We start from the raw sequence: 27,496 nt of genomic DNA on the forward strand, positions 1-27,496 counted from the left end.
TTACTGAGACCCACCAGTCACAAAATTGTAGCAGAGGGAGGCAGACTTTGGCGTAATCAGCTAACAATTACTGGCATCATTTTCTACTGATACCTAATTCCTCTTTGAAATTTCTCAAGTTTTTTGCTTCAGAGATTTTCTTGTGACAAGGAGTTCCATAGCTCAGTTTCATTCATGCTAAGAGCATACATTGGCTGTAAGGCTGTTGAAACTCAGCCTCTCCATTTTAGCCAGAAATTTGCTAATTTGGAGTAGAGAAAGATTTTGCTTTTTATTTCCTCCTCTCTTTCATGTTTCCCCAAGTATTTTTATCCCTTGTCATACTTGTGCCTTATTCTTCTGCAAACTGCCTGTTTGCTTCAACCCTCCTCCCTGTTCCTTTAGCATTGATTTCTTCCCTCTATAACAACTTTTCTATTACCAGTTTATTGTTATTCTTTTTTTAAAAAAATTAACCCTGTATCTCTTTCTCATTTCTTTCAGCATTTTCCCCCTGCCCTCAGATGAGGGACACCACATTTCCCTCCCCCTCTGAACTACTTTGTCTCCCAGCCACCTTTACCTAGCATATGGGGAGCTGTTGGTGTGGGTTTCAGTCCAATCAGAAGTCAATGGCACAATCAGGGGCAGGGGGAGGGAAGAGGCACTGGGCAAGCTGTGACACTGAAGTTCCCCATTGGTCCTTGATACATCATTTAATAAACACTGGATACGGCAAAATGTGGTTTAACATGAGGATGGACCATTTAGCGTTTGTGTCCCCCCAAGTGTTGCTGAACTCCTGACAGCTCCATAGGAAGGTGCCCTATACCAAGTCAGATCATTGGTCCAACCAGCTTAGTACTGTCTACACTGACTGGCAGCTGTTCTGCAGGATTTCAAGCAGGGGTCTCTCCCAACCATACCTTGAAATGCTGTGGATTGAACCTGGGACCTTCTCCACACAAAATATATGCTCTATCATTGAGCTGTGGTCCCCAACTAACATGGCCAATGGTTAGGGATTATGGGAGCTGTGATGCAGCAGCATCTGGAGGGCAACCATTTCTCCCTAGTTTAATATTTTTTTAAGAAAGCAGTTTGTTGTTCCTTACATTAAAATGCTCAGACTGTATCCTACACAAGAATTCACCACCACTAAACAAACTCTCCCCCACCACTTTTGACGTTCTTCTGAATCAAATTTGATATCTGTTTTTTTTTTTTAAAAACCATCTGAAAACAGCACATTGCAAGCTTCAAATCAATATAAAACAAATTCATTTCCTACACCATTCAAACTCTGCTGTGGAAAAAATAAAGTTATTTTGTCATATGTGTATACAGTATATCAAAACTCCGTATTAGAACACCGGGGCTGAATGGAATTGGGAGCTGAAAGGGAACCTAGTAATGATCAGTGTAACAACCCATTGAAAGTGATTTACTGAAAATGAAAAAAACAGTGTGAGAAATGCAGCATTCTTGTACAGCTCATTGGTCTTTCAGCCTTGATTTTATAACTATACTGTTTTTTCTTTGGCTCCCAAATGCTATATACAAAACAGGAAAGGAGATAGGGCACCAAAGGGCCACTCCAAGGTTTACTTATTATTCTTATGGCCCCATCCCTTTATTTGCATATAATGAGCACATATAGAAGGAATTATGTTTTCCAAGGTGCAGTGAAATGGCTGTGGGTCATCCTGGGAAATAAATTCTCACTTCAACCTGTGGGAGTGAGCAGCCTGCTCACTCAAGTACAGTACAGCAATCCGGTGCTCTGTTTCTGCACCACCATTGGTTGATAGAGAGATCACGAGGCAGCTTTGGTTGCTACAATGGTAATTTGGGGACATTAATTGGGCAGCACTGACAAATGGCTGCTGGGCAGTCTGGGAGCAAAGGATGGTACTAGGGGACTAAGCAATTGGGAAGAAGATGTTAGGGGAGTGTTGTGCCAGGGGACAGCAGACCTTTCTCATGGCGATTACAGCTCGTGCCCACATAAAGAATGAAAAAGGAACAGATAGGAAGCAGAACACGACCATAGCCATATTTCACACCTAAAATGTTAACTGCATCCTTATGCAGATAACACGGATGTGGTGATCACCATCTATTTGTTCACAGGTTTAAAACACTGCTACTGTAATGAAATTATAGTCCTGTTCAAATTATAATCTCATTATGGTGAAATTGACTATGAATTAGGCATAGCAACTGTCAGCGTCATGTGCTTTCCCTACTTCTGTTCTTTGTAGATGAGAAGAAAGAGCTGCTGCTTTCACTTTGGAAGAAATCACAGTTCTCTCCAACGTACAAACTTGCAACTGTCGTTTGATAGCCTGGTTTGCCAATTCCTTTACTTAAACCGAGTTTCCCCAGGTTGCACATAATGGGAGTCTGTGATCTGTTATAAAAAGAACCTCCTTTTGCACATGAAGGAGAGGAGGCCAGCGATTGATGATGTTAAGCGCCGCTTGCGAGGCGAGGGGAAGCAGAAGCACTGCAAAGGGGCTTCCAGATGGGATCGGGCGCTGCACACGCCCGCTCCTGATCCCCCTCTCCTCTTCCACCCTATTCCAGCGGGCGCATAAGGCCACAAAGAAGCAAAAGGGCTCGAATCCTGCGTGCGCCCTGGCAGCTCCTCCGCCACAGAAGGGCTTCTGAGCCCCTCAGTCAGCTGAGGGCAGCGGCGGCTCCTTCACATACCCACCGGGCCCCGCACCCGTCTCCCTGGCGGCAGCGAGGGCGCTCAGCCAGCTGCCCCCGCCTCGGGTCACACGAGGCGAACTTTCGCGCGGACATTCGGAAGGCCGTTGGTCGAGGAACCCTCGCGCATTCTAGCAGCCAGAAGAAGGCAGAACTGGGGAAAAGACTCCCGCTTCTTCCCTTTGGGCTGCCGGGAAACATGCTTCCTCCCGCGCTGCATGCTGGGGGTTGTAGTTTGGGCGCCTCACCTCCCCGGCGCTGAAGATGTGGGCAAGCTGGAAGGGCTCCTTCGCGAAAGCCGTTGGCCGAGAGGGGAGGAAGGGGCGCGCGGGCGGCGCAACAGCCGCTCCTCAGGGAAGGTCACTTTTGCGCGTCCCCCGCGGCCCGTAGGGGCGGGCGGCGGCGGCAGCAGCCCGGAGACAAACAAGAGAGGCGGAGCTGCGCTGGGCCCCACCCGGGTGCCGGTGGCGGCTCTCGGCTCGCGTCTGCCGAGCGCGGGGCGAGGAGGCTTCGTGGGGACGCGGCCCCGGCTCCCCTCTTTCCCTCAGCGGAGGCGGCTCCATGCTGCCGGCGGCTCCGTCGCGCCCCTCAGCCAGAGGCCGGACGAGGAGGCGGCGGCCGCCCGGGGGGCCTCCGGAGAGCGCCCCGAGGCCGCCGCCCGAGGCCTGAGAGGGACCCCTGCCTGGAGTCGCGCGAGGGGAGAATGGCGAACCAGCTGGTGATCCTCAACGTCTACGACATGGTGAGTGGACGACGGAGCCGGCCGTCGGGGGCCTGCCTGCGTTTGTCCCCGCAACTCCCCGCCAGGTTCAACTCTCTCACATTTCCCGGGCTCTCTCTCTCTCTCTCTCTCTCTCTCTCTCTCTCTCTCTCATCTTTCGCCCTGGACTGCTGCTGCTCTGCCTCCATAGCTCCTTCCTTTCCCAAACGCCACAGGAGTCTCCTTCTGCGGATCCTCGGCGCTCACATGTTTCTTCCCCCTCCTCCTCCTTCCATACATTGCTGCAACAGCAGGATGCTGGTTTAAATGCTCCTTTCATTATCCCCTTTTTGCCCTGGAAAGGTACAATAACAATTTGGAAGCGAGGGAATTATTAAGGGCTCTAAAGTTATCGCAACAGGTGTGTGAATTTTCAGTTGCCTCTCTTTGGGTGTTGGATTCGTGCCCATCTGCATCTTTGGTACTTTGAGTTGATCTTTGTAATGTCATGCATACAAAGAAAGAATGATAGTGTTTTAATAAGGCTCTATCAGAGTTGGCCAGAACACAATCCTCTAGTTTCTTACACTCTGAATTGCCTTGAGGACTAGAGCCTTACACCACTATTTTTGCATGTACAAAGAATCTAAGCTGGTTGGGGGGGGGTGTGACTACTTAAAAGATCAAATGACAAGACCTGGACACAAGTAGAAACATAATATCTTTTCAAACAGGTTAGCACTCGTGTAGTCAGGTGGCCTTAAAGTCTAAATTATAGTACTGTACTGGTTTATCATGTGAGGAAAACATTGGAGACATTTAACTCCCTGTTGCTTTTGGCTAAAGTGTTGCAATCTTTGACTTTGCCAGCTCATAAATGACACACACCATTCCTATCTAGTTATCTGACTTCTTCAGCATTGCACAACAGCTTCTTAAGAATTGCAGAAAGCCAGTGTGAATTGAGTGAATTGACTGTCAGAACAGAAGTGAGGAGACCTAGGTTCAAATGCTTACCAATGCTTACATGAAGGCAGTTGTTCACTATCTCTCTGCCTAAACTACCTTACGTGAGTGTTGTGGAGATAAAAAAGGGATTGCAGAGAAATATGTATACCCCCTTGAGCTTCTTGAAAGAATGATGGGATATAAGTGTATTTTAAAAAATAACTTGAAAAAATACAGATAGGACAACTTTGATGTTGTTGTCAAAGTTTTTTGAATGAGTGAATGTTTTTATTAGCTGCAAATTTCTACAGCTCAAAGAGTAAATTTTCCCTATTGTTTAAGTTCAAATAAATTAGTTTAGCCAGAATGGCATTGGATAATAGGTGCACAGTCTATTGACATGCTATTCACCTGGTCCTAACGTTTTATACCTTGGCTAACAAGCAGCTGAAGCATGGGTTGCCCCATCAAGTAAAACAGTAGAAATACTTAACTAACTGACCAATCACATCAGTTCACCCCCCCCCAAAGTCCTGTTCCTCCCAAGCAAAGTCCTGTGCCCCCTAACAAAAATCCTGGCTACACCCATGAGCTGAAGTAAAATAGCTAGAAAACAGGGTAGTTAGTTGAAAGTAGAAGAAAATTGTGGCATCAGAAACTTAAAGGGCTGGAACATTTAAAGTGAGCTGGAACACTGAGAAAGTGCTAAAGTGCACAGAAGGGCACTGCAGCAGAAGCCAGGAGGAGACCAAATGAGACTCAGAAGCTGAACAGAGGGTGCAAGTTGATAAGTAGTGGCTTGGATAGGGAAACAATCCAGAAGACAAAGGGCTGGGAGCATTTGTCGCTGCTGCTGTTTGTTTGTTAGCTCTGATATGTAGTTACTTAAATTGTAAAGTTAGGGCTGGATTCAAGTTGTGCTAGCAGAAGGCAGCACGAGTCCTGCTGGCACAATGGGGCTTGTACTGATGGAGCAATCTTAATAGCGTAACATTGAATTCCACCCTTAGTTTTAATGAAAACTGTTCAACTTGTATTACTAAATCCTTAAGCATAGTTGCTGTAGGGGAAAATCAGTTTGAGGTCTTGCATCTCACCACATGCATGTCACTCCTACCAATATTAGAAAAATGTTGAGCTAGTTAAAATTCATAAGGTTAAAGGGCTATTTAGTGGAGGCAACCAGAGAAAAATAAAATGGCCACTTGGTAGTAGTGGCAAAGATAAGAAGCGGTGGGGTGGTTTGTCTGGTTTGCTTTCTGCTTTTCCTTCTCCCAGTGCAGGCTATAACCCAGGCCATTCATAGAGATTAAGACTGCTAGTTGTTATGGCTTTTTTACCTCCAGGGTTGGAGGGAGTGCAACTCTAAATATCAGTTGCTGGGATCACAAGCAAGGAGTGTCCTTGTGCTCATGTCCTTGTTTGTGGGCTTCCCAAAGACAAAAAATGCAGGATCAGATGGGCCTTGGGGTCTGATTTACGTCATGAAAGTTTGCTATCTCTCCAGCTATCCCAGGCATCACCAATGTTTTTGGGCCTAAGGGAACATATGCAAATCTAAGAAACTGTTATGGGCACAACACACACACACACACACACACACACACACACACAAATTCACAGAATAAAAATAGCTAGAACACCTAAACACCCCCGCCAAAACAAATAAAACAGACATGAAAAGCACATTATTTGCACTCATACAAGCAGCCCCTGCAACCAAAAAAGAAGCCCCAAACCTTGATTTTTTAAAACAACAAATTGGGACAGGGAGTCTTGGCAGCAGCTGGAGAGGTATCTCAGGGTGCCATGGTGCCCATGGGCATCACATTGGTGACTACAGAACTAACTTATCCTCTTTTGAGGATGAAAGTAAGGAACCCCTGCATTCCTCTTAGAAGTGAAATGTTGTAATTAAAAAAAAAAATTCCCATCCCTTTGCTTAATCTCATTTGTAGGTGCCAACTCCCGGAGGCTGAGAAGACTTTGCCCCCCCAAAAAATATTTGAGGGGGCTGGGGCCGCTCAAGTTGATGGGCATTGCCATTCAAATGGTGTGCATGCACTGCGACATATGATCGATTGTGCAGGGCATGGCTTAACTGCCCACCCCCCAAATATTTTATTCAAGTTGGCACTCCTGATCCCATTGCTTTTTACCCCCCCCCCCACTATTTTAGGAGTTTTGTGTATTGCTACCAGAATATTTCCTCTTTACCTTCTTAAACTGCTGGCGAGTTCAGCTTCTCTCTCCTGTTCCATCCCTCTACCTGGTACTGTGTTGTCTTCTGCATGACACACATGGATACACCCTTGTTGCACCAGACTTGGAATGCAAGAGGGTGGATAAAAAAAACCCATCTTCCTGTGGGAGCCTTGCAAATCTATTATTTTTACATTCTTCAGAGTAATTGTGACCCAAATGTAGTAGTGTATATATATTGGATTCTTGTGCATTCTTCCAGAAGCTGTCTACTTCCCTGAGCATGCTATCAGAGTGAACAAATTCACTGCCATGATTGCTTCCATGTTACAGAATGCAAATTAATTTTTTGTTTGCATGTTCAAAAACAATGGGAATTATTTCCCAGAAACAAGAAAACCTTGCTGATCTTTTTCCTGTTGTATTTTGCTTGATTCCATCCATTTTTCTTCCTCCTTTCCTGGAGGGCTGTTTGTATGATTATAAAGTGATTTAATTGCCTTCTATAATGCAACATTTGCCTAGTTCACAAGAAATTAGATGCAATGGACATCTAAGTTCTCTTCATGTCCCAATCTTTCCAAAATGGCTATTCTGACTAATTAGTAATCTTGACAATAATCTACAATTAGGTAATAGTGCAGCCTTGTGGGTTAGCCCCAGAAAGGAACTAGCCTAGCTAGATGGTGAACCGAGATGTGTTTTGTGAAATTCATTGTGTGAGGTATAACTTTCAGTGCATGGCATTTGGGAGACAAAAGCAAGAAGTGCTCTGATCCCTTGTTGTTGGCAAATTACTATCCACTATTTTTTGTTAACCTGTAAGTAGTTAAATGTATATTCGAACTGAGAATCCTAAAGCTATTACATAAAGACTGCATGAAGAGAATGCTCTGTAAAAGTCCCAATATGTGAAAGTCCCCGGAGTGTAAACTAACACCTGATGTATTCCCTAACTTTGAACAGTGTATCCTGGATCAGCAGAACCTCCCAAGTAACCTTTGGGTACAACTGTGACATATTGACTGATTATGGGGAGACTTACAAAGCAAGAGTGAGGGTGTATTGCTTTGTAGCAAACAAAAAAAGGCACACGTCTACTAACTTGTTTATTTTTCAGTTTGTAGTATGACTGGTTTGGGAAGGTTTTCAAAGATCACCTAATGCAATCTCTTATGTCCAATATGCTCAAAACATATCAGGTTTTTTTCCTATCCCTTGTTGAACCTTTTGGAAATTTATTTTCTATCCAACTCAAGCTGGTGACCATTTTTTCTGTAAGCACTTTATTACCACAAATAGTTCCCTTTTACAAATTAAGTCCATGGCAGAGGACGTAATTTTCCTTGTTTGTAGGATAGTCTGAGGGAACTACTAGACCTAACAGGACTAATGCAAGGGTGGTGTCATTTGCAGAAGGTCTGGACTCTGGGCAAGAGCTGTGGGGTGCATTTCTATTCACAATTCCCTGTTGCCCCTGCATTTCCCATGCAGCTGAGTTTCTTCTAGTCTCAATTGTACTTTATATTTGCTGCATGATACTCACTTTTGCAATCTTCATACATTTAAAGACATCTTTTCAGGGACTTAGTTTTGGTCCATACCATCAACATGGCTCAGCTTTTGATTCCAGGTACAGAAGGTAATTATTTGTAATCATCATGCTGGGGCAGGGGGGAACTAATCCCCTCTCAGTGAAGTTCTTATAATTCTTCTAGTAGATTGGCTGCAGATTCAGTGGAACACAAATTCCATGGGTTTTTCAGAATGGATTACAGTTGTACTTATTGTTTTATTGTTCAGTATGTGCGGTTTCTGTAACCTTGCAAACAAACACAATGCATTATGTCAGTGTTATTTATCAGTCACAGGTATTTTTAAGGAGAGGCTTCTTAACACAGTTTTGACACCTTGCGCATAATACAGTACTGCCGAGACAGGATCCCCTCCCTGTTTTTGTGTCCAGCCGCCTGCGTTTTGTGTAGCGATGTTAATAAAGAGACAAACACTTGTAGACGTAAAGGTTTAATCAAACAGCTAAGCATTGCCACTGAGGTGAACCAGAAATGAACTTAATGTTTAATGGTCCAGCTCTGCTATTAACTGATATTTCCAGTGGTACATGAAGCCATCACCTTGTTGAACCTAAGTAGGTCCAGGTCTTATCAGTGCCTTGATGGGAGGCTGCTTGGAAATCACATATTCAGCAACTTGGGTTATGTGAAGGAAAATGGGATATAAATATAATAAAAATAAATAAATAGTTTTCTGTCAAATGCAATCCAGTCCTGCCCTTTTGTACCCTGAAGGTTCTTTCAGTTCAGAGCTGTGGTCCTGTTGAGGCTCCCACTCATTAAAGGGGCAGGGGAGGTATTTTTTGCCAATTCAACCTCACCACTGTAGCCTCATGTAGCATCTTCTGCTCCAGCTCTGCTCAGGCAAATACAAGAGGCTGCAAGAGGAATCTGCAAAAATTCTCTCCCCTCTTTCCATGTACAGGGCTGACCTCGTGAATTAGAAAACCGTAATCACAATCAGTTAAGTTTCCCATTTTCCTTTTTAGTACTGGATGAATGAATACACTTCCTCTCTCGGAATTGGAGTATTCCATTCAGGAATAGAGATATATGGCAGAGGTATGTATCACGCTTTAATCTCACATTGGTGCAAAGAAGCAGCTAATGTACATAGGACATGTAGTGGGTGGGTGGGAGGGAGGAAGGGAGGAAAATAGCAGTGTCTCACTCCCTACATTTCACCATCTTATTTCTGCAACAAATATTCTGATTGTTTATTCATGGTGTAGATCAGTATTGGGGAACCTGTGGCTCTGCAGATGTTGTTGAACTCAAACTTCCATCAGCCTCAGGCAGCATGGCCAATGATCAGATCATGCCTCTCCCATGGTTTCTGCATATACTGGCCTCAGTGTAATTGTTATGGGAATTTAAATCAGTGTTCTCCAAATATAACGTAAATTTTTATATAAATGTATAAAGCACTGACATTTGTACATATAAACTACTTTGTAGCAGTACTTCAGTTTTAACCTACAGCTGATCAAAGCATGTCTATAAAATCACCAGAAGTGAAAGTCCTACTTACAATGAGTTGTGCATAAAATCCTGATTTTGTATTTCAGAATTTGCTTATGGTGGACATCCATACCCTTTTTCTGGAATATTTGAAATTTCTCCAGGAAATGCATCTGACTTGGGAGAAACATTTAAATTCAAGTAAGAAGTTTTTTCATTTATTGGTGTAACCCAAAATATGTTTGGGTGATTTAGATTCAGACGTCTGTTGACTACAACCTGCTAATTTTGAATAGTACGTTTTGAGCAACCAAAAAGTATCTACCCACTGTCTCTTAAGATGAGATACGGAACTTAATGTAATGATTTGAGTGTTGGACTATAGCCTGGGAGACCGGGATTTGAATCCTCACTTTGGGCCAGTCACCATTTCTCAGCCTAACCTGCCTCACAGGGTTGTAGAATGAGGAGCAGAACCATGTACACCACCTTGAGCTCCTTGGAGGAAAAGATGATACATATAGTAATAAAAAAGTGATATGCAGTATAAAGCACTAATTTTAATGGGCCTGTGACTGCATAATAAATGATTGATTATACATTTGTCTGTACACAAATCTGGATTTACAGAGAGATTTCTTGGATAAGAGCAAGGAAGTGGTAGTGTAAAAGTAGTGAGGCCTTGTGGCATGAAGTTCAAAAACAACCAGAGGACAAAAGCAGTGAAGTTCTATTTTTAACACGATAATTTTTGGAGGTGTGTGCATGCTGTCAAGAGCAAACAGGGAATAAAAACATATCCAGTCTGATTTGCAACAACTTTCTCTCTCTGCAACTGCCTCCACCCTCTTTTATTTTAGAGAAGCTGTTGTTCTTGGAAGTACTGACTTCATGGAGGAGGATATAGAAAAAATTATAGAAGAACTTGGAAAAGACTTTAAAGGAAATGCCTATCACTTAATGCACAAAAACTGCAATCACTTTTCTTCAGCTTTTTCAGAGGCAAGTATTATTTGTTCAGCCTGGGCAAATGCTTGCCATTACTTTTATAAACACTTTAGTACTTGTAGGCTACATAGGTTACATATGTAATATTAATGTGTTTTCCATCAAGGACTTGCTGGAAATAAAATGGTAGCAGCAACACTTTTCACTGCCACCTCCAGAGAGGAAGCTCTGTGGGTTTTTAACCCAGCTGGCCAAGTTATGAAAAAGAGTGACCTTGTAGGAGTAATCAGCCATTCTTTCTCAAAAGCAATTGGAAACCTTAACTTTCCCCCCAGTTGTTTACATTCATATAACTGGAAAGAATGCACAAAACTGCATTTTATAAAGCTATACCTTACATATAAATGACTCATACAGAAAACTGATAATTGTAACTTTCATTTGATAATTTGAACTTTTGAAACAGCATTAGTCACTAAATGATTTGTCATACACTTACTCTTTATCTTACCTGGGAGTTAGCCCCATTGAACTGAAATAGAACTTTTGAAATGGCATGGCTAGGATTGCACTGTTGGGGTAAAAAAGGTCATTCAAAAATGTTCAGTTTTTGATGCCCAGCATACTGTTATTTTCAGAATGGACTGCGTTGTCTCAGAATTAGATTTAGTATTCATTTTGCCTGTCTCACAGGTAACATAAGGAAGGGTTCATATTCACTGTACTATAATTGACAGGCATTTCAATTCAGTGATCTGTATTTCAAGTATAGAAACTGACATGTACTTTAAAAAGCACTGGATAACTTGTGGCATTTCATATAGATTCTCTGTGGAAAAGAAATTCCTCGTTGGGTGAATCGCCTTGCCTATTTCAGTTCCTGTATCCCCTTTCTCCAAAGTTGCCTACCAAAAGAATGGCTTACACCTGCAGCTCTTCAGTCAAGTGTAAGCCAAGAGCTTCAGGAAGAACTGGAAGAAGCAGAAGATGCAGCAGCCTCAGCTTCCTTGCCAAAGTCAGCGTCAGGGGCAAGAACTGGACATCATGCTAAAATATAGGTTTAGTCCAAAGTTCCATTACACTGAAGCCTTTGGAAGCCTTGTCAGTAACTGACTTCATTACAGAACTTCAGAGAGTGGCCATTTTAATGTCTTTGGTATGCAATTGATTCTCCAGCTCAAGATGATGGTGTTCCACTCAGGATTTTATATGTAGTGGGGAAAATGTTTATGGGGGAAATGGGAAGAACTTAAGGGGGAGCTGCTGTCTTGATTTTCATCTAATCAGCAAGCCTGGACTAACTGAGCAGAAGTTAAACTGTTTACAGTATTGTGTGCTGCTGTTTACAAGTCCCACAGGGACACCTGCCATTGAAAGATAAATTTTAATCAGCTCAATTAGGCCTGCATGACTTCATCAGCCTCAGTGGATGAATGAGCAGCTTTGTTTGTTGCTACCTTGGAATTGGGCAGGACAAAATATTTCACTTCCAACTGTTGCTGATAATGAAGCAGGAAATGATGAATACTATGTGTAAACAGGGTACATAATTGTCAATACAAAGAAATCTGTCCTAGTAACCAAGGAGGTTACCTTAGTATGTATCTGAGAATATCTGTTCCTAAAACTGTGACTTCTCTGTCAGTTTTTATCCACTCATGCTGAGTGGATTAATATTTTACTACAAAGCTGAGTGTGTTCTCTCTGGTGTCAGATTTCAACCTCCTTTTTGCCTCATGTTTTTGTCTGACTTAGAGATGCAAAACGTCATTCTGAACATCAACAGTTTCCCCCATTAAGATCAAATAACAGTGCTGTTTCACATTACCTAGAACTATAGGAGGAATACAGATGAATCATGCAATTAGACATTAACATTAGATAACATAACATGGTAACATTTGGTTCATGACTGAACTCACTTTAGCAGTGTGAGTTTTGCAGCTAATTTAACCAGATGTAAGCTGCTGCTTAAGAGAAGAGTCTCTTAATAGAAACATGAAGAGAAATGGAAAGTGCTTTGTTTAGTTTTCCATCAGCAACATTCAACAATTACAGGGAATGGAAAGGTTTTCTCCAGCTTCTGTGTTCACAACAGAACCAATGACAGATATAGGTGAGTTACCCAGATGTTTCTTTTAGTGACAGTTTTCTTAACTGTTAGTCTAATAGCAACTATCAAAGACAAATTGCATTCATCAAGATAACAGAGGAATTCATTCTATTTGGTATCTTTCCCCAATGTTAGCATGTCTTCTTCAGGAAGAAGGATACAGTAGAATAGCAAATTGGAATAGGTTTTAGATTTTTATTATACATGCTGCCTTAAGGATCTTGCATTTAACTGGGAAGAGGCCAACTGGAAATTATGTATAAACAAAGGTCTGGTGAAGAATATGTAAATAACTCTTACATGTGGTATTACATTGCTGGGTTTGTTGAATAAACTCTTCAGAGTAGATGACACAGTCAGCTAAATTGGGAGGTATTTTGTTGCTGCACATATTGGACAACCTGAAGAAAAGAGGGCTGGTTAATTTGTTCATAAATTTACATTATGTTCTGGCATATTATTTTACAAATACAATCCCACTGAAGGTATAAAAATGCTATTGTTTCCAATTAAAAGGGCATTAGATATTTTTCTAACCACTTCAAGTTTTTACATACACTCATTTGAGGGAGACTTTGTTGTAAACAATACTCAGGTATGCAACATTATCCTGTTAAAAGTCAAACAATAATAATTCTCAAAAATGTGAAATAATGAGCATGTTCCATATTTTAACCAACCTTTTTTAGTAAGAAACTAAATTATCTTTAACAGTGCCATTATGATTGCATTTTAACCATTCTTGTTTTATCAGTAGCCAGCAGAATCTGCTTAAGCTGCTGGATTTTTTTGATGCCACATGTTTAACCCTACACTCTTTGTTCTTTAATTTAGACTTTTTGATTAGGATTCTGAGAATTGTACCCTTATGATTGACAATCTACTCATGATTGCCAAATTATATAAAGCATTTCTTAGTAGAATGACAATGGGATAGACGACAGGATTTCTTTGAACTGCAGGTGAAGTGGAAATGGAATTTTCCATCTTGGATCTGAAGCTGTTAATGAAGCTCAAATGTTAACAAGATGAGCTCTGATCCAGAGCCGTCTGTGTGCTGAAATGCACACAGCATTCCTCCATTTGAAAACCTCCCAACTTATTTCAGTGGAAGGAGCAATTTGGTGAACATATTTATTGACACTTAAGGAATTATCACCTATGTTGAGGCCCTTGTGAGGACTTATGAAGCAGTTGTGCCTACATAGGATTGCTGGATTTTGGTAATTCTGTAGCTTGTCATAGTTGTTTGGACAACCATTAGGAACTAGATTAATCTCCATCAAATTTTTATCAAAAAAATCGGCCTTGTTCTGCTCATATTCACAGCACTGTATATGATACACCCATACTTTCATACACATTGATAGCATGCAAGCAATGCAAAGATATACATGACACAGTAAGTACAGTCATTTTTTAATAAATAATTTGGTGGTTCATTTTGAATACGAGTTCCCTGTTAAGCCATTTAGTAATGATCATAGCCCCATGAACAAACTTACCATTTGAACCTTGAATTTGGTACATCTTATGAAGTGGTGGTAGTCTTATATCTTACCACATGTGCTATGCTCGGTCTCCACTTGATTCTTTAAAACAAACAACCCTGCCAAAGGCTGTTCTCAAAGCAATAGTTCAAGTTACCTTTCACCAGCATTACTACTCAGCAGGGAGTACACTGTCTGCCAGTGGCCAAAGTGTGCATTTAAAAACCATAACACTATTCTCAGCTAAGAGAATACTGGATATCTGTGGGGGTTTTCCAACAAAAACAAACGGGTAGTAGAAATACATTCAGGGTTCTCTGATCTGTCAAATTCCTAATACTTGATTATTTTTCTTTAAGATGGATTACTGTTGTTTGGTGTTCTGTCTTACTAAAGCCATTTTTATTAAAATGTCACCCTTTATTCAGGAAGCCAAAAATAAAATGCTACATTTTGTCAGTTTGCATCAGTAAACTGTATAATAGTTTGATTATAACAATGCAGTGGGTTTCCAACATGCAATAGAATTGTAATCACAATTGATAAGAAAAATTTCACTTTTAGACAGTTAGATACTGAATTTTCACTGACACTTTTTGTAACTTAAGATAAGTTTACTGTAATGCATAGTATTTGTATGAAATAGTCAGAGAATTTGACTTTTGTTACTTTGACATGTCAAACTATTATAAACTTGAATCCATCCATTTATTAAAGAGAAGTTTTTTATAGAACAAATTGCATGTGTTCTGTTCTTGTCAATTTAAATATTAGATTTCAATTCCACTTCTTTATATACTATTGCATTATTAAATCTATTTTTATATTTTGGGTTAAAAGTATTAACATGCAAGAGTGAACAAAGGCTTTCCACATGACAATATTCTTTTTAACGGGTTTTTATTAAACAGAAGCAATACATAACTATATAAACTATATAAGGTCTTTCAAAACAATCCATATCCAGTGCCATACCATGATGAAGGGGTGATCACTGGAGAGTTTCAAATTAAACTATTTCAAGAGAGACAACAGAGCAATGGGAACTGATGGTGGGGTACAAGGATGGCTAATGTACAAAAAAAGAGAAACATAACATTTATCAGAAGGTTCACAATATTTATTCTTATCTAGATATCAAAGAAAAAAAGGAAAGAACAAGAATTTCTTGGACAAACAGCTTGCTTTAAGATGTTTTTGTGGGAAAATACTAGAAAAGCCAAAAATTTATTGCATCCTGGTACAGTACTGACATTCATCAAAAGCACCTGGCCTCTTCAGCATTCTACAGTGGTACCTCAGGTTACATACTTAATTCGTTCCGGAGGTCCGTTCTTAACCTGAAGCACCACTTTAGCTAATAGGGCCTTCTACTGCTGCCGCGCTGCCACCGCCCGATTTCTGTTCTCATCCTGAAGCAAAGTTCTTAACCCAAGGTACTATTTCTGGGTTAGCGGAGTCTGTAACCTGAAGCGTATGTAACCTGAAGTGTACGTAACCCAAGGTACCACTGTACTTTGAGATGGAGGGAGAGACACAACATTTTCATGATGGTATTGGGCAACTATCAACTCCCAACTGAAACACAACAGACCCATATGCAACATATCAAAAGGAATCTAGGCTAACATACAGCTCCAAGATACAGTGGCAGTTCTCTGGCAAAAAGGATGGACCTTTCCCATTCCTTTCCTGAAAGGTTAAAAGCAAAAAGCAAGTCAGAAGGAACCAAGAGGAAAATGAGAACAAGAGTAGAAATTTGGAGGACAGGATGCAGAATGCAAGAGAAACGGGGGTGGGGAGGGAAAGCTGTAAGTGACAGTTGGAGAGAGTGAAAGGAGCAAGATGATTAGAAAAGAGCAGCACATGGTAAAATAGAGGGCATAAAAAGATCCTCCAGTTCATACACAGAAAAGGAGGATGGGAATAGAAATAGAAACAAATCAACCCCTGCCTTTAAACAGAGAGGCAGCTCTGTTTAAACATATGATGCATCAGATGCCAGGAAGATGTGAGGGTGGGGGGGGGGGAGTGGCAGATGAAGCCAGATCATCTGAAATGGGCGAGGGTCCTTGCCTCCCAAGTGCACAAGGCCTTGCACATTCCAGTTGCCTTTTGTGATCCTATCTTCTGATCTCACCACAGAATGGAACTACCAACTTTTGAACCAGATGGAACAGTTACTTGTCTCCTGAAGCAGAAGGTACATGCACAGCACATTTTAGCATCTTTGAGCTGGCCTTTCATTTACTGTGAAGTCACTAAAGCAATAGTGATGTCATCAGCTTTCATAGAAACAGAATACTAATAATTCTTGGATAAAAAGTTGCATTTCACTGCCAGATATATATTGTCCTGATCCATGGAAATCTATCAGTTTAAAAGACAAAGCAGTGTTATGAGGTTAGTAAAAAAAAATTAATAGATGCCTAATGATTAAAGTTTTGACTTAATCTACAATTAATAAGATTTTCCTGTCCGTAGACTTTGAAAGGAAAACACCAACTTCAAGCAGAAAGGCCTTCTGAAGAACAATGGAATTTATTAATATGAGTGTGCTAGAACTGTCAGAAAAACTACCTCAGCTAAGAGAAAATGTCAAGAAACTGAATGGCAGATTCATGGCTTTGCTAAACATCAACCCAAAAATGCAAAAAGCAAAAGCAGGGACTAAAGGGTACATCAGCAGTGATAACTACAGGTACTTTAAGCTATTTTTTAGAAAAAACCAACAACTTAAGCAGTACAAGGAATTGAAAAACAGGTTTGAAAATAAAAAAGACAAGAAAGATTGGAGCAAAGGGAAATTTGCTGCTTTGCGGAGACTGTTTAAGAGGCTAAGCCCCTGGGGAACCCAACATAAAGAAGAAATAGATGAAGATCAGGAACTGATTCCACTAGATTTATTTGATGTTTCCTGTGACACAACATAGGTTATATGAATTTTCCTTACTCTTCTCCCCCCCCCCACTTCTATGCCTAAAAAAATAAAAAACCCATTGAAAAGAACAAACTGTCCAGCTTTTCAATGTTATTAATGTACAGGACCTATTTACTGGGAAAGTGATGATGATCTGGGCTGGCTTTAAAATAAGTTTGAGAGAAATGCTATGAAACACGTGATTAGTGCACAAAAGCTTGGGAGCTTATTTAGTTCAGCAAAGTAACAGGAAGCATGCCCTTTGAAAATACTATCAAGACTGATCACGTAACAGGTATTTGCATAGAAGTCAGCTTTGCCACCAACACAAAAGGCTGTTTGTGGAAAAAAGCTCTGCATCCAGCATCTATGCTGCACACACTGCCTGAGGTGTGACCAGGGCTGCTAGTTTGAGTAGCACAATCACTTGGGGGGCTCCATTCACATATTCCTGCCTTCCTGAGAAGCTGTCAGCTTGGATGGCACTGATCACGTCAGAAGAGGGAGCTAGTTCAGAGACTGCAGGAGCAGTCACTCAGCCTCCTGTTACATTTACAGTTTCATAGTTTGTCATTCGCCAGCTTCCATTATAGTTAATACATTCCTACCACATGTAAACCTTCTATTCAGACTCAGTGTTGCCCTGAGGAAGGGCAGCTTTATGAACATTAGTTGACACTGCCTGTCATTGGCTCTTTCCACCTCCTGTTGGCCTCTCTGACATCCACCCCACTTGTCCTAATGGGCACCAGCGACCACTGACAACGTATATGCTTGCCACCCAGAATGGCTGGGGCAACCCAGTCAGATGGACGGGGTACAAATATAACAACAACAACAAATGTACATTTTTACCTTTTTAAACTTTAAGTTATTATATGTCCAAATATTATCCAACCATTGATGCAAACCATGATTACATAATTGTTTGGAACTTTGAAATTATTTTTAAAACAACAAACAGAGATTTGAAACATTGCAGGTGTCAAAGCATAACTAAGTAGTATTATGGCAGCAAAAAGGAAAAACAAGCTTCCTCTCAGTTCAACGTAGATAAAAAGACCATACTTCCACCCAAAGTAGATGAATGTGGGTCCACAGCAGGTTCACCTCTAAAATTATGTCATCAGGATGCACCCTGAGACGATCTACATTTTTTTTAAAGCTACAGCATCTTCACAGACAACCACCAGATGGCATATGGAACTAACTTTTCATTCATTGCAGATACAGTATGTACTTGAAATCTGTATCTTTCAAATGTCAGAAATCTTTTCAGTCAAATAACTTAGGCAGTCCCCTGTAAATATGCGCTTTTCCCCTAAATCTCTGGGCAGTGCTGCACCAGCAAGTGAGGAAGTCATTGTAAACTTCTTCTCTCCTCATTCCATTGATTTTCTGTCAGCTGTCAGTCACGCTCATGTAAACAAATTTACCTTGCTTTTCCAAATTATTCAAAATAGAAAGTATGATACAATAAAATAACCTTTTTACATTTTCTTGTAAAAAGCCGAATAGTCTGTTTAATATAACTTATATAACTGCTAAGAAAAAGTCATCAATGTATTTTTAAATGAAAGGAAAAATGTATTTATTTTTTGGTTACACTTCTGTGTCTAACCCAGTGCTTTTTTTCTGCGGGTATGCAGGGGGACGCATACCCCTAAGCATTTTGTGAATCTTTGTACTTTTGTCCATTTACTGTATTTATTTTTCTCAATTTGAACTATAAAATGGTGAATTTCTTGAGTAAAAATGAGAGTACTCCTAAACATTTTTTAAGAAAAAAAGCACTGGTCTAACCCATAGTATACCAATCCATAATCCAAGCATAAATAATTCTGTTTATATTAAAATTATGTAAAGCCCCATGTATTTTTCAGTTGAACAATCTATAACTGCATGATATAAAATAAAAGATTATCTACCTAGTCCTCGGTACAGCTCCAATGCTGCTTTACCATCACCCTGTTTCCTTCTATTTCATACTATGCCACAGAATAACTACAGACAAAAGCAAATAAAATAAAATTTCAGTATCACTTTTCAGTGCTTGCAGTTCTTTTTCTCATAAACCACAACACATCAGTGAAAGTAATAATACAGAACTAATGAAATTATTACTGCCGCTGGCATGCAACCTACGAGCTATTTATGTGAGATAAAGAATAAGCACTATTTCAGTTATAATAACCTAACTTGTATTTTGATTACTGAAATAAGCCTTAGGATTTGTTTATTTTGATTACTGAAATGAGCCTTAGGATTTGTTTCCTGTGGTGAAAGGCGGGGGGAAAATGTAAGCCTAGAAAAAACAATCTATCATAATTCTTAAGTGGAACTATTTCCATACGCAAATACAAAGAATTAAAACTATTTTAACTATTGGGATAATTTTTGTGCATATTGGATTTTGACACTGTAGATTCCTTTTTATCAGTCACTAATCTATGCAGTTTTTAAATACGAAATGCAGCAAGAATCAATTATATCCCTTTGCAGCACTCCCAAGTGACCGCAAAGTGCAGGGAAAGAGGCTTTGTGCTGGCCAACAGGCAACGGCTTTTTCCATCTGCCTTCAGCCCTAGGAGCCTTCCTAAATTGAAGGGTAGCTTCTCTCTAGCCAATAGATAACGCTACTCAACTTATATCCTCTTGGCTTTTTTTACCTCGTACTCCATAGAATTACAACATGGTAGAGTTGGAAGGGGTCCTCAAGAGTCATCCAGTCCAACCTCCTGCAGTGAAGTAAATTTTGTTGCCTTGCTAGTAAAAAAACAACCACCACCGCCTGCTGTGTTTCTCTGTGGTTGTGGTCTCACAAGGATTTTGTGTGTTTTTCACTTATGTCTGGAGGCAGATGTGGGTAACTGATGTGTTTTATAGAGGCCAGGGCGAGATGGTTGGACAGCGTTGTCGAATCTACCAGCATGAGTTTGACCAAACTGCCGGAGGCAGTGGAAGACAGGAGTGCCTGGCGTGCTCTGGTCCACGGGGTCACGAAGTGTCGGACACGACTAAACGACAACAAGTCCAGAAATTACCATATAGCATATATTCAACACAAAAAACAGCGACAATTTGTTGTGGACAGCTGGCCATATAAAGGGTCCCATTACCTTCAGAAGCTTAGGGCTTCATCAAACCTAAATCCGGCCCTGGGCCTGGACGTATGTCGTACTAAGTGTTACTGTGCTATAGGAGGAGATCAGGGGAGCTTTGCTCTGACCTTGGTGGTGGTTCTGCTGCTGCTAAGCCATGGTTTGCTTTAGGATCCAAACTTGGGCTCTTCGGGGGTTGTCATTTACAACTGCGAGGGAGGGGAGGCTGAGAGAAATCCCTATGAGGCCCTTACAGCTGGGTCGTCCTAGTCCACCCCTCGAGTCACTACACCACGCCCATGTTTCGCGCTTTCGTTTCGGAACTTTTCAAATTCACATGCCCGCCTTTCCGCAGACGGGAATAAAAGCCCATATAACATGAAGATTTCTTCCAGAAGAAGAAGCAGCCATCGCGGCTTACTTGCGAGAACGTCCCTCAATTTTCTGGCCAGCCTTATTATGAAACACTTGCGGCAGCCTTGCCGCCGGGAACGTGGCTGGCCCGCCAACCGCCCTCGTTAGTCTTTAATTGCTGCTGGTTTATCCTGAGGCGCTCCTCCCCCCGCCTCGCCCCGCCCGCCATTAGGCGCCATCAAACACCCTGACGCGACGACGTTCGTGGCGGGAGCAGGACGCGGGAGCGCGCGCGCGCGCGCAAGGCTGCTGGTTGGGGAGGGTGGGGGAGGCTGAGAGCGGAGGGAAGCGGCGCGCTCCCGCGCAGGCGCGCGCGCTGCTCCGTGACCCATCTCACTGAACAAAGGATTCCTTACTCGAAATCTCCTCTCCAGACCTAAAATGGCGCCGGCCCGCTCTCTCTCCGAGCACCATAGAGATAGAGGAGGGGCCATACAGGGGAAAGGAGGGGGAGGGAGGAAAAACCCCGGGCGGACGGCAGAGACGGATGGGTAGAGCGGCCGCCTTCGTCTGCTCGAGAGGCCTCTCTGCGCAACTCAGGCTTTAGGGCTCTGTGGTTTAGCTGCGGCGGTTGGTCGGCCGGGAGAAGCCTGGCAAGCGGGGTTGTTATGGCGGGCGAGGAAGAGGTCGGGGACGCGGAGAAGGTAAATGAGCTGGGAGCGGAGGCAAGGCGCCGTCGGCGAGCTCCGCGGTGGCTGCTTAGGGCCTCCCTAGTGTTCGTTGGCTGTGTGGACGGAGGAAGGGGCTGCGGGTTCTGTGCCGTCAGAGCAGCGCGCAAACCGCCTCGACGTGACGAGGCTAGCAGGGCTCGTGGAGCCAAGTGTTGCCTCCCGAACAGCGGACTCCCGGTAGCCGGGTAGCCTTTTTTCTGTTGGCCCTCCCCTTCTAGCAGGTACACTGCCTCTGAGCGTGGAAGTTCTATTCAACCGTCGCGCCTTATCGCCCTGATAGACCGCCCCTTCCCTAGGAAACCGAGCCTCGCTTCAAACCACTTAATGCCCGATACATTTCTGAGTCCACATAACGCGTCGCACGGCCATAAGTGGACCATAATACTCGTTTTGTTTACTCAGGTTCCTTTGTCACAATCGCTGGCATTTCTTTTCTTTTTTAAAATACTAATAATTTAAAATTGTTTTTAATCCTGCCTTCATCTTCGAGGAAACCAGAGGGGTATACCGAAGACATGACAGCTGTAGCTCCAAAGAAATTTTGATCCATTGTTTTATGCCCTGACCCTGAATGTTTGGGCAGACAAGTGAGGCTTTTCTAGCTGCAATCCAATGCAGACTTACATGGAAGGAAGCCTCATTGCACTCAGTGGGTTTACTTCTGTGTAGACGTGAATAGGATTGTGTTATAAATGTAACCTTTGCTATTGGAAGAAAATGTTTTCCTTTAGAGCAGATGCATCTATAGACCTGCCAGCTTGCTGCAGCCAGAGTTGGAAAGTGGGGGAAAGAATTCTTCCTTCCATTGTTCCGGTTCAGACCAATTTTGTGAGCATGTTGGGTGGAGGTGGGCAAAGCAGTCTATGGAAGCTTCAGATCCATGACTCCCAATACAACCCCAAAATGCCATGTTTAGACCTGCATTGCTTGTGAGACATCTGCACTTTCCATTTTCCACAGACATACCAAGGGGCCTCAACAGCTTAATTTTGTTTCACTTGGAAACTTCTCTCCAGCTGTACAACAGCACTCACAGTTTCCTATTGCCGCCACCCCCACCCCAGCAGGCCTTCAACTGGTTGTAGGATTGCAGCATGAACTTCTTTTCCCCCCAAATACAGTGGTACCTCTACTTACGTTCACCTCCAGTTACGTATCCCTTACTAAATGCAAGTAAAATAAAAATGCCAAATTTAGAGCACGCTTGTATTTTTAAAAGAATGGTGATGCAAAGTGGAAATTTGTATAGGATTTTCTTCCAATGCATCATATGGTGCTGAGAATTCAATAGAATCAGCATGCTCATACTCCTGTCAAAACTCCAGGAAAGATAGGAACCACTGCAATGTGGAGCCTTCCAACCCAGAAGGATGGCTCAGTGTCACAGGATCAATATGGTCATGCGGCACTATCTAAACTCAAGTATCCCAAAGTATGGTCTGAAGGTATATGAGGCCACCATGAAGAAAGAGAGGTGGGATATCAAATGTAAAAAAATATACAAAAATCAAGCATAGCCTTTTATATACCACATTGGGAATGATTTTGCCTTCAGGTGGATGGTAGCTGCAAAAGATCAAGGTGATTTGATGCATGCTTTGTCCATTGGTATGAGAATGACAATGAGAATAACAGAGTAACTTTTCAACAACTTCACCCCACCCCTTTAAAAAGCTGCTGGAGAATAATGATAGTAAGATAAATTACTTTCAGTAGTTGTGTCCTTTTCTTGTCCTTTTGGCCCAGTGGGAAAACCACATGCTCTTTTCTTTTTGCTTTACATCACTATTAGTGATCTACTGTACTAAATGCAGCACTTCAGAGGGTTCTGTACATAACCAATGCATTGTTTAATGTGATCTATGTCATTTCTTTCAAGTCTTTTAAGCTACTGGGAATACTTGACGTCAGAAATGTCCCTTGTGCTCGAGAATCAGTGCTCTATGGCTCATTGGGTGGTCTAACTTTGGGTCTTGGACACTTTTTGGCAACTAGTAAGTAAAGGTTAATCTGCAGATATTTCTTTTTATATGTAATATTTTCTTTGTTTCCATTCTCTCTTTGTTTCCATTCTCTCTTCTGGTAATACTTTGCTCCATGCAGCAATTAATACATCGCAACAACTGACATAAAGTGTTGCTTGCTTCCTCTCTAAAACCCTTCCCGGCAAAGGTGTACATACAGCACAATCAGTCTCCAAAACATTGCATACCAATTGTTCTTTAAACTTCTTAGCAGTTGGGGTATTCATAAGCATACCTCAGCTGCTGAGGATAATTAAGAGGGTTCCTTTCTCTTTTTTAATAATAGTTTTTATTATTTTCAATTAAAGGTAAAGGTAAACAATAATAGCCTCATTATAACAATACTGATTTATAAGAGGGTTCCTTTCTTTTGCAGCCAGTAGTTCTAGAATCTAGTCTTTGTCTTGTTCAACAGGCTGCATTTCCTCCTTTATTCACCTTTTGTCAAATTTTATGAGGTTAGTACATATGTCAGATTACCCCAAATTTTCTGTAGTTCATTCTGTTTAATGTGTTGACTCATTGGTTTGTGCAACCATGGTATCATAAAGATTATGCAAAGCTAACTGTATCTTCAGAAATAGTTGGCTAAATACTTCTAAAATACGTTTCCTACGTTGTTTTTCTGTTAGTTCCTTTTCTTCTTGTCCAATTGTTATGTTGTCTACATAACTTACAAACGAACGAACTTCTTTTCTGCCTAGGCAGAGTGAGACGATCCTGTGACTTTGGAGTGGGAGGTTTTATCCTGACAACATTAGGATGTTGGTATGTATGTTTCTGAAATTCTCAGACTTGTGTTGAAGATGTGAGCGGATAGGCTTTGGGTGGATTCTTCCTACAACCCTGGGAGCCAACTCCTAGGAACCTATGTCCCTTTGCGCATCCCCTAAAATATTTGAGGGAACCAGGTCCCCCAAAGTTGATGGGCATTGCCATTCAAATGGTGTGTGCCATGCCTTATGAATAATTATGCAGCATGGGGCTTACCTGAGCCCACCCAATATTTTACTCAAGTTGACACCCCTGCCTACAACTCAGCACATGTAATCACACTAGCGTACCAGGCTATTCCTGGAAATATATGACTTATTTGCACCTTCTGCACCCTACTCCAGCTGTCCATTGCTTGGGAGGGGTGTTTAAATAATATGGTAGTACAGTATAACAATCCAAATTCACATCCAATATCTTCACTGATGCAACTGAGAGATGGCAGACTCCAGTGTTGCATGAGTAGACTTGTTTCTGCAATGGAACATTGCCTTCATCTACTTTCTGCAGACTCTACATATCTCCCCCAAGTGCCTTCTCTCCCAAGCAGATTTTGTGGCCATTGTTATTTTATTAAATTTGTATACTGCCCTTCATCCACAGATCTCAGGGTGGTTCACAACATAAAACGTTTTTTAAAAACCCAAAATAATAATGAGCAAAAAGACCAACCACCAATAAATCTCCCTCCCATAAGCACTTTTAAAAGGGTATAAGATGTTCATCAGCCAAAGGCCTGGTTGAAGAGGAATGTGTTCACCTGTTGCTAAAGGTGCATAATGAAGGTGCATATAGTGGATTGAGAGGACGTGAGGAAGGTGAAGTCCTATTGTGCAGGCAGAAGTCTGTTCCCTTTGCACAAAGCTTTCTTTAACTTTTCCCTATGTGCACATCTATTCCATATTTTTGTTTGCAGAATAGTTACTTAAGAAAAAGTTGTGTAAAGCATTTCTGTCTTCAAAGTACAGGCTGGTTCAATACTATACCATTTGAATAAATACTGGGAGTTCTTATTCTCTAAAATAGGATGGGTATCATTCATTATTTTGTTGCCTTTTCTTTATTGAGGGTCTATTGTAGATACAATAATGCAAAACTAAGGATCCAGCAACGAATGGTTCAAGAAGGGATGAGAAAGAAAATTTTGTATGAAAGCACCCAGTTTGATCCAGAGAAAAAGAAAAGTGAAGAAAGCCGTTCTTGAAACAGCACTTGGTTGTGAACATTTCTAAGCACAATATGAGACATGGCTCATTTGCCGAGCATTAGGAAACAGTTCAGTTGACTGCCCTGAAGCTCCGAATTGTATTTTTCATTTATTCTCACTTTCAAATCAAGGGTGAAGCATATGTAATCTGATTTACTTTCCTTGGGGAAGGGGCAGTAGATGACACTTGATGTTTAACCCAGGATTCTAGAGCAGCACAAGGTAACCGTGATGCTTGTAACTTCTTCAGAATGTCTTAAACTAGTGTTGAGCTGGAAGCAATTTGAGTTTGCAAGGTTGCTCAATAATGTTACAACTAATCTAAAGTTGCATACAAGCATCCTTTTCCTCAATAAAATATATCACTTGAATCAAGTTCTTTCATTAGAATACTGTCTGCGTTAAATTAAGCTAAAGGGAATCGTTCTAGGAAAGTACTCATTACCCTCTTTCTACTCCAGAGAAAAAGTTATGCAAGCTTTCTGCACTGAAATCATGTAAAAAAAACCTTTTTTTTTTAACAAAGCCTTTACCCAATTGTATATATGGTAATTATAATAGCAAGCAATTCTGTTCGGTCTGTTTGATAATAGTGGTGGCTACTGTTTTCCATACCTTTGACCGCTTACCAGTTTTGTACACTGCTTGTACAATAATAAAAGCATCCTTAATTACATTTGGCACCTGTATTTCTGTTTAGCATTGCAAGTGCTCTTTGCAATATTGTGTAGAATTAATAAAAATAAATTTAAGAGCTAGGTGGGCGAGTAGAAATATACTTAAGAGCATTGTGCAATGTTTTTACTGTTAACCATTCTTTGTGCTGTAGAGGTCTACTCTTCAGGGGTGGGGTTTGTAAAAAGTAGTTTGCCTCTGTTGCTTTTGAGAATCCCCGCAGCAAAATTATTTGTACGGATTGTCATCTAGGCCTAGCTTCCAAAGATAGCCCATTATGCTTTAAGAGTTTGTAAACGTATCCTGTTTTAGCAGTTCAGCAAGTGATCTGGGTAATTACTTGTATAGGTTGAGTTTCATATTCATTAAGTGAACTTTAAAAAAGAATAAAGTTCAGTAGAAATGATTGTAAATAAATCCAAGCGATCATTTTATATCCCTTGCTACTGTAATGGTGATGTAGCAAGATGTTGTGGTACTTTGCTCCTGAATGAAAATGCAGAACCAGAAAGATATTTGTTCTGATGGGCTTTCCTAGCTGGATGAATGGGTATCTAGTGCTAACTTACTGCCTAAAGTGGGGTTTACAGAACCCTGTGCCATTGCTAATAAGGCTTGCACAAAACAATTATGCAGGTAACAGCATGCATAACAATTGAAAGTGAACTTGATATGCTTACAAGTCTAACCAGAGGCGCTGCATAGACCTAATGCAGAAGAGCGATCTCTACATTAACTTAGGATGTTTTAATGCAAGCAAAAAGCACACGCTCTTTTCCATGGCCCATTTTCATTTTGTAGAGACTTCTAACCAAAGTTACAACCAAGTCATGACTCTAGGAGTGTGGCTTTGAAAGCATGGAGGCATTCATTCTGCACATGGTTTGCTTTTACACTATTTTTCCTAGAATTAGACGCATCTGTGCAAGTTACAATCTTCCCATATTGGTTAACAGTATTATCTGTATAGAGCAATGCACTAGTTTCCTCTAGCCAGACACTAAAATCTTAGCATCTTAGGAAGGTGAAAGTAAAAATATTACATGGCAAGAGCCATTTAGACTAGCAGTCCCCAAGTACAGATGCAAGTCCAAGTCATTACACTGGCTTAGCTGTATTTTAATGAGGCAGAGGACATGTAATGCCTTACCTTAGTGACACTTCTACAAAACTAACTTCTGAAACTTTCTGAAAGCCTTAAAGGTTACCACTGCACATTTTAGATTCCCTGAAAGCACATTAGTAGTGCACTATATGGATGGAACCAACAAGGGTTCAGAAACATTATTCTGGCAATAAGCTACCAATTCTGTGACTGTTCTAAAATGCATAATCTAGACTGGTGATTTTACTTCCAGGTAAATGAGATTCGGATTCCACTCTTACTCCCAAACAGATCTAGCTGAAAACCCCAATAAATCTTCCCACATAAACTCAAACCCTATATACAATCCTGGAGTAGGGGGAACATAGAAATACACCCAAGGCACACACTCCCCACCAGTTTACTCATCAAATTCAACTGGGATTCTAACCCCTTTCCTACCCAACATTTCTATTCAAGTGAACTGAAACTACTC

The 27,496-nt window shown here is 41.3% G+C and overlaps 2 protein-coding genes and 2 long non-coding RNA genes across 8 annotated transcripts; 3 read left to right on the top strand and 1 right to left on the bottom strand.

Moving 5' to 3' along the window:
* The first annotated feature begins 1,926 nt into the window (after nucleotides 1–1,926).
* On the top strand, nucleotides 1,927–14,868 carry DESI2 (desumoylating isopeptidase 2). The gene is made up of 5 exons (XM_083604406.1): nucleotides 1,927–3,436; nucleotides 9,108–9,180; nucleotides 9,687–9,780; nucleotides 10,440–10,581; nucleotides 11,352–14,868. The coding sequence occupies exons 1-5, from the start codon at nucleotides 3,398–3,400 to the stop codon at nucleotides 11,583–11,585; spliced, it is 582 nt and encodes a 193-aa protein (XP_083460532.1). The 5' UTR covers nucleotides 1,927–3,397; the 3' UTR covers nucleotides 11,586–14,868.
* LOC310758298 lies at nucleotides 12,044–20,915 on the bottom strand. Of its 5 annotated transcripts, none has more exons than XR_014545681.1 (3): nucleotides 20,280–20,820; nucleotides 15,106–15,199; nucleotides 12,044–13,041 (listed from the first exon to the last, which is right to left on the bottom strand). It is a non-coding gene; the product is annotated as an uncharacterized lncRNA (long non-coding RNA). The 5 variants fall into 5 exon arrangements; XR_014545682.1 differs by lacking the exon at nucleotides 20,280–20,820 and adding an exon at nucleotides 15,342–15,469 and having other exon boundaries at nucleotides 15,106–15,297; XR_014545679.1 differs by lacking the exon at nucleotides 15,106–15,199 and having other exon boundaries at nucleotides 20,280–20,915.
* On the top strand, nucleotides 15,743–17,143 carry LOC310758299. The gene is made up of 2 exons (XR_014545684.1): nucleotides 15,743–16,533; nucleotides 16,615–17,143. It is a non-coding gene; the product is annotated as an uncharacterized lncRNA (long non-coding RNA).
* A 134-nt stretch (nucleotides 20,916–21,049) lies between the features above and the next one.
* Nucleotides 21,050–25,917, top strand: COX20 (cytochrome c oxidase assembly factor COX20). The gene is made up of 4 exons (XM_083604411.1): nucleotides 21,050–21,209; nucleotides 23,116–23,230; nucleotides 23,965–24,028; nucleotides 25,103–25,917. Exons 1-4 carry the CDS (start codon nucleotides 21,174–21,176, stop codon nucleotides 25,236–25,238), a joined length of 351 nt encoding a protein of 116 aa, XP_083460537.1. The 5' UTR covers nucleotides 21,050–21,173; the 3' UTR covers nucleotides 25,239–25,917.
* The last annotated feature ends 1,579 nt before the right edge of the window (nucleotides 25,918–27,496 follow it).

The sequence above is a fragment of the Podarcis filfolensis genome, assembly GCF_964270895.1.
Source record: "Podarcis filfolensis genome assembly, chromosome: 3".
NCBI lineage: Eukaryota > Metazoa > Chordata > Lepidosauria > Squamata > Lacertidae > Podarcis > Podarcis filfolensis.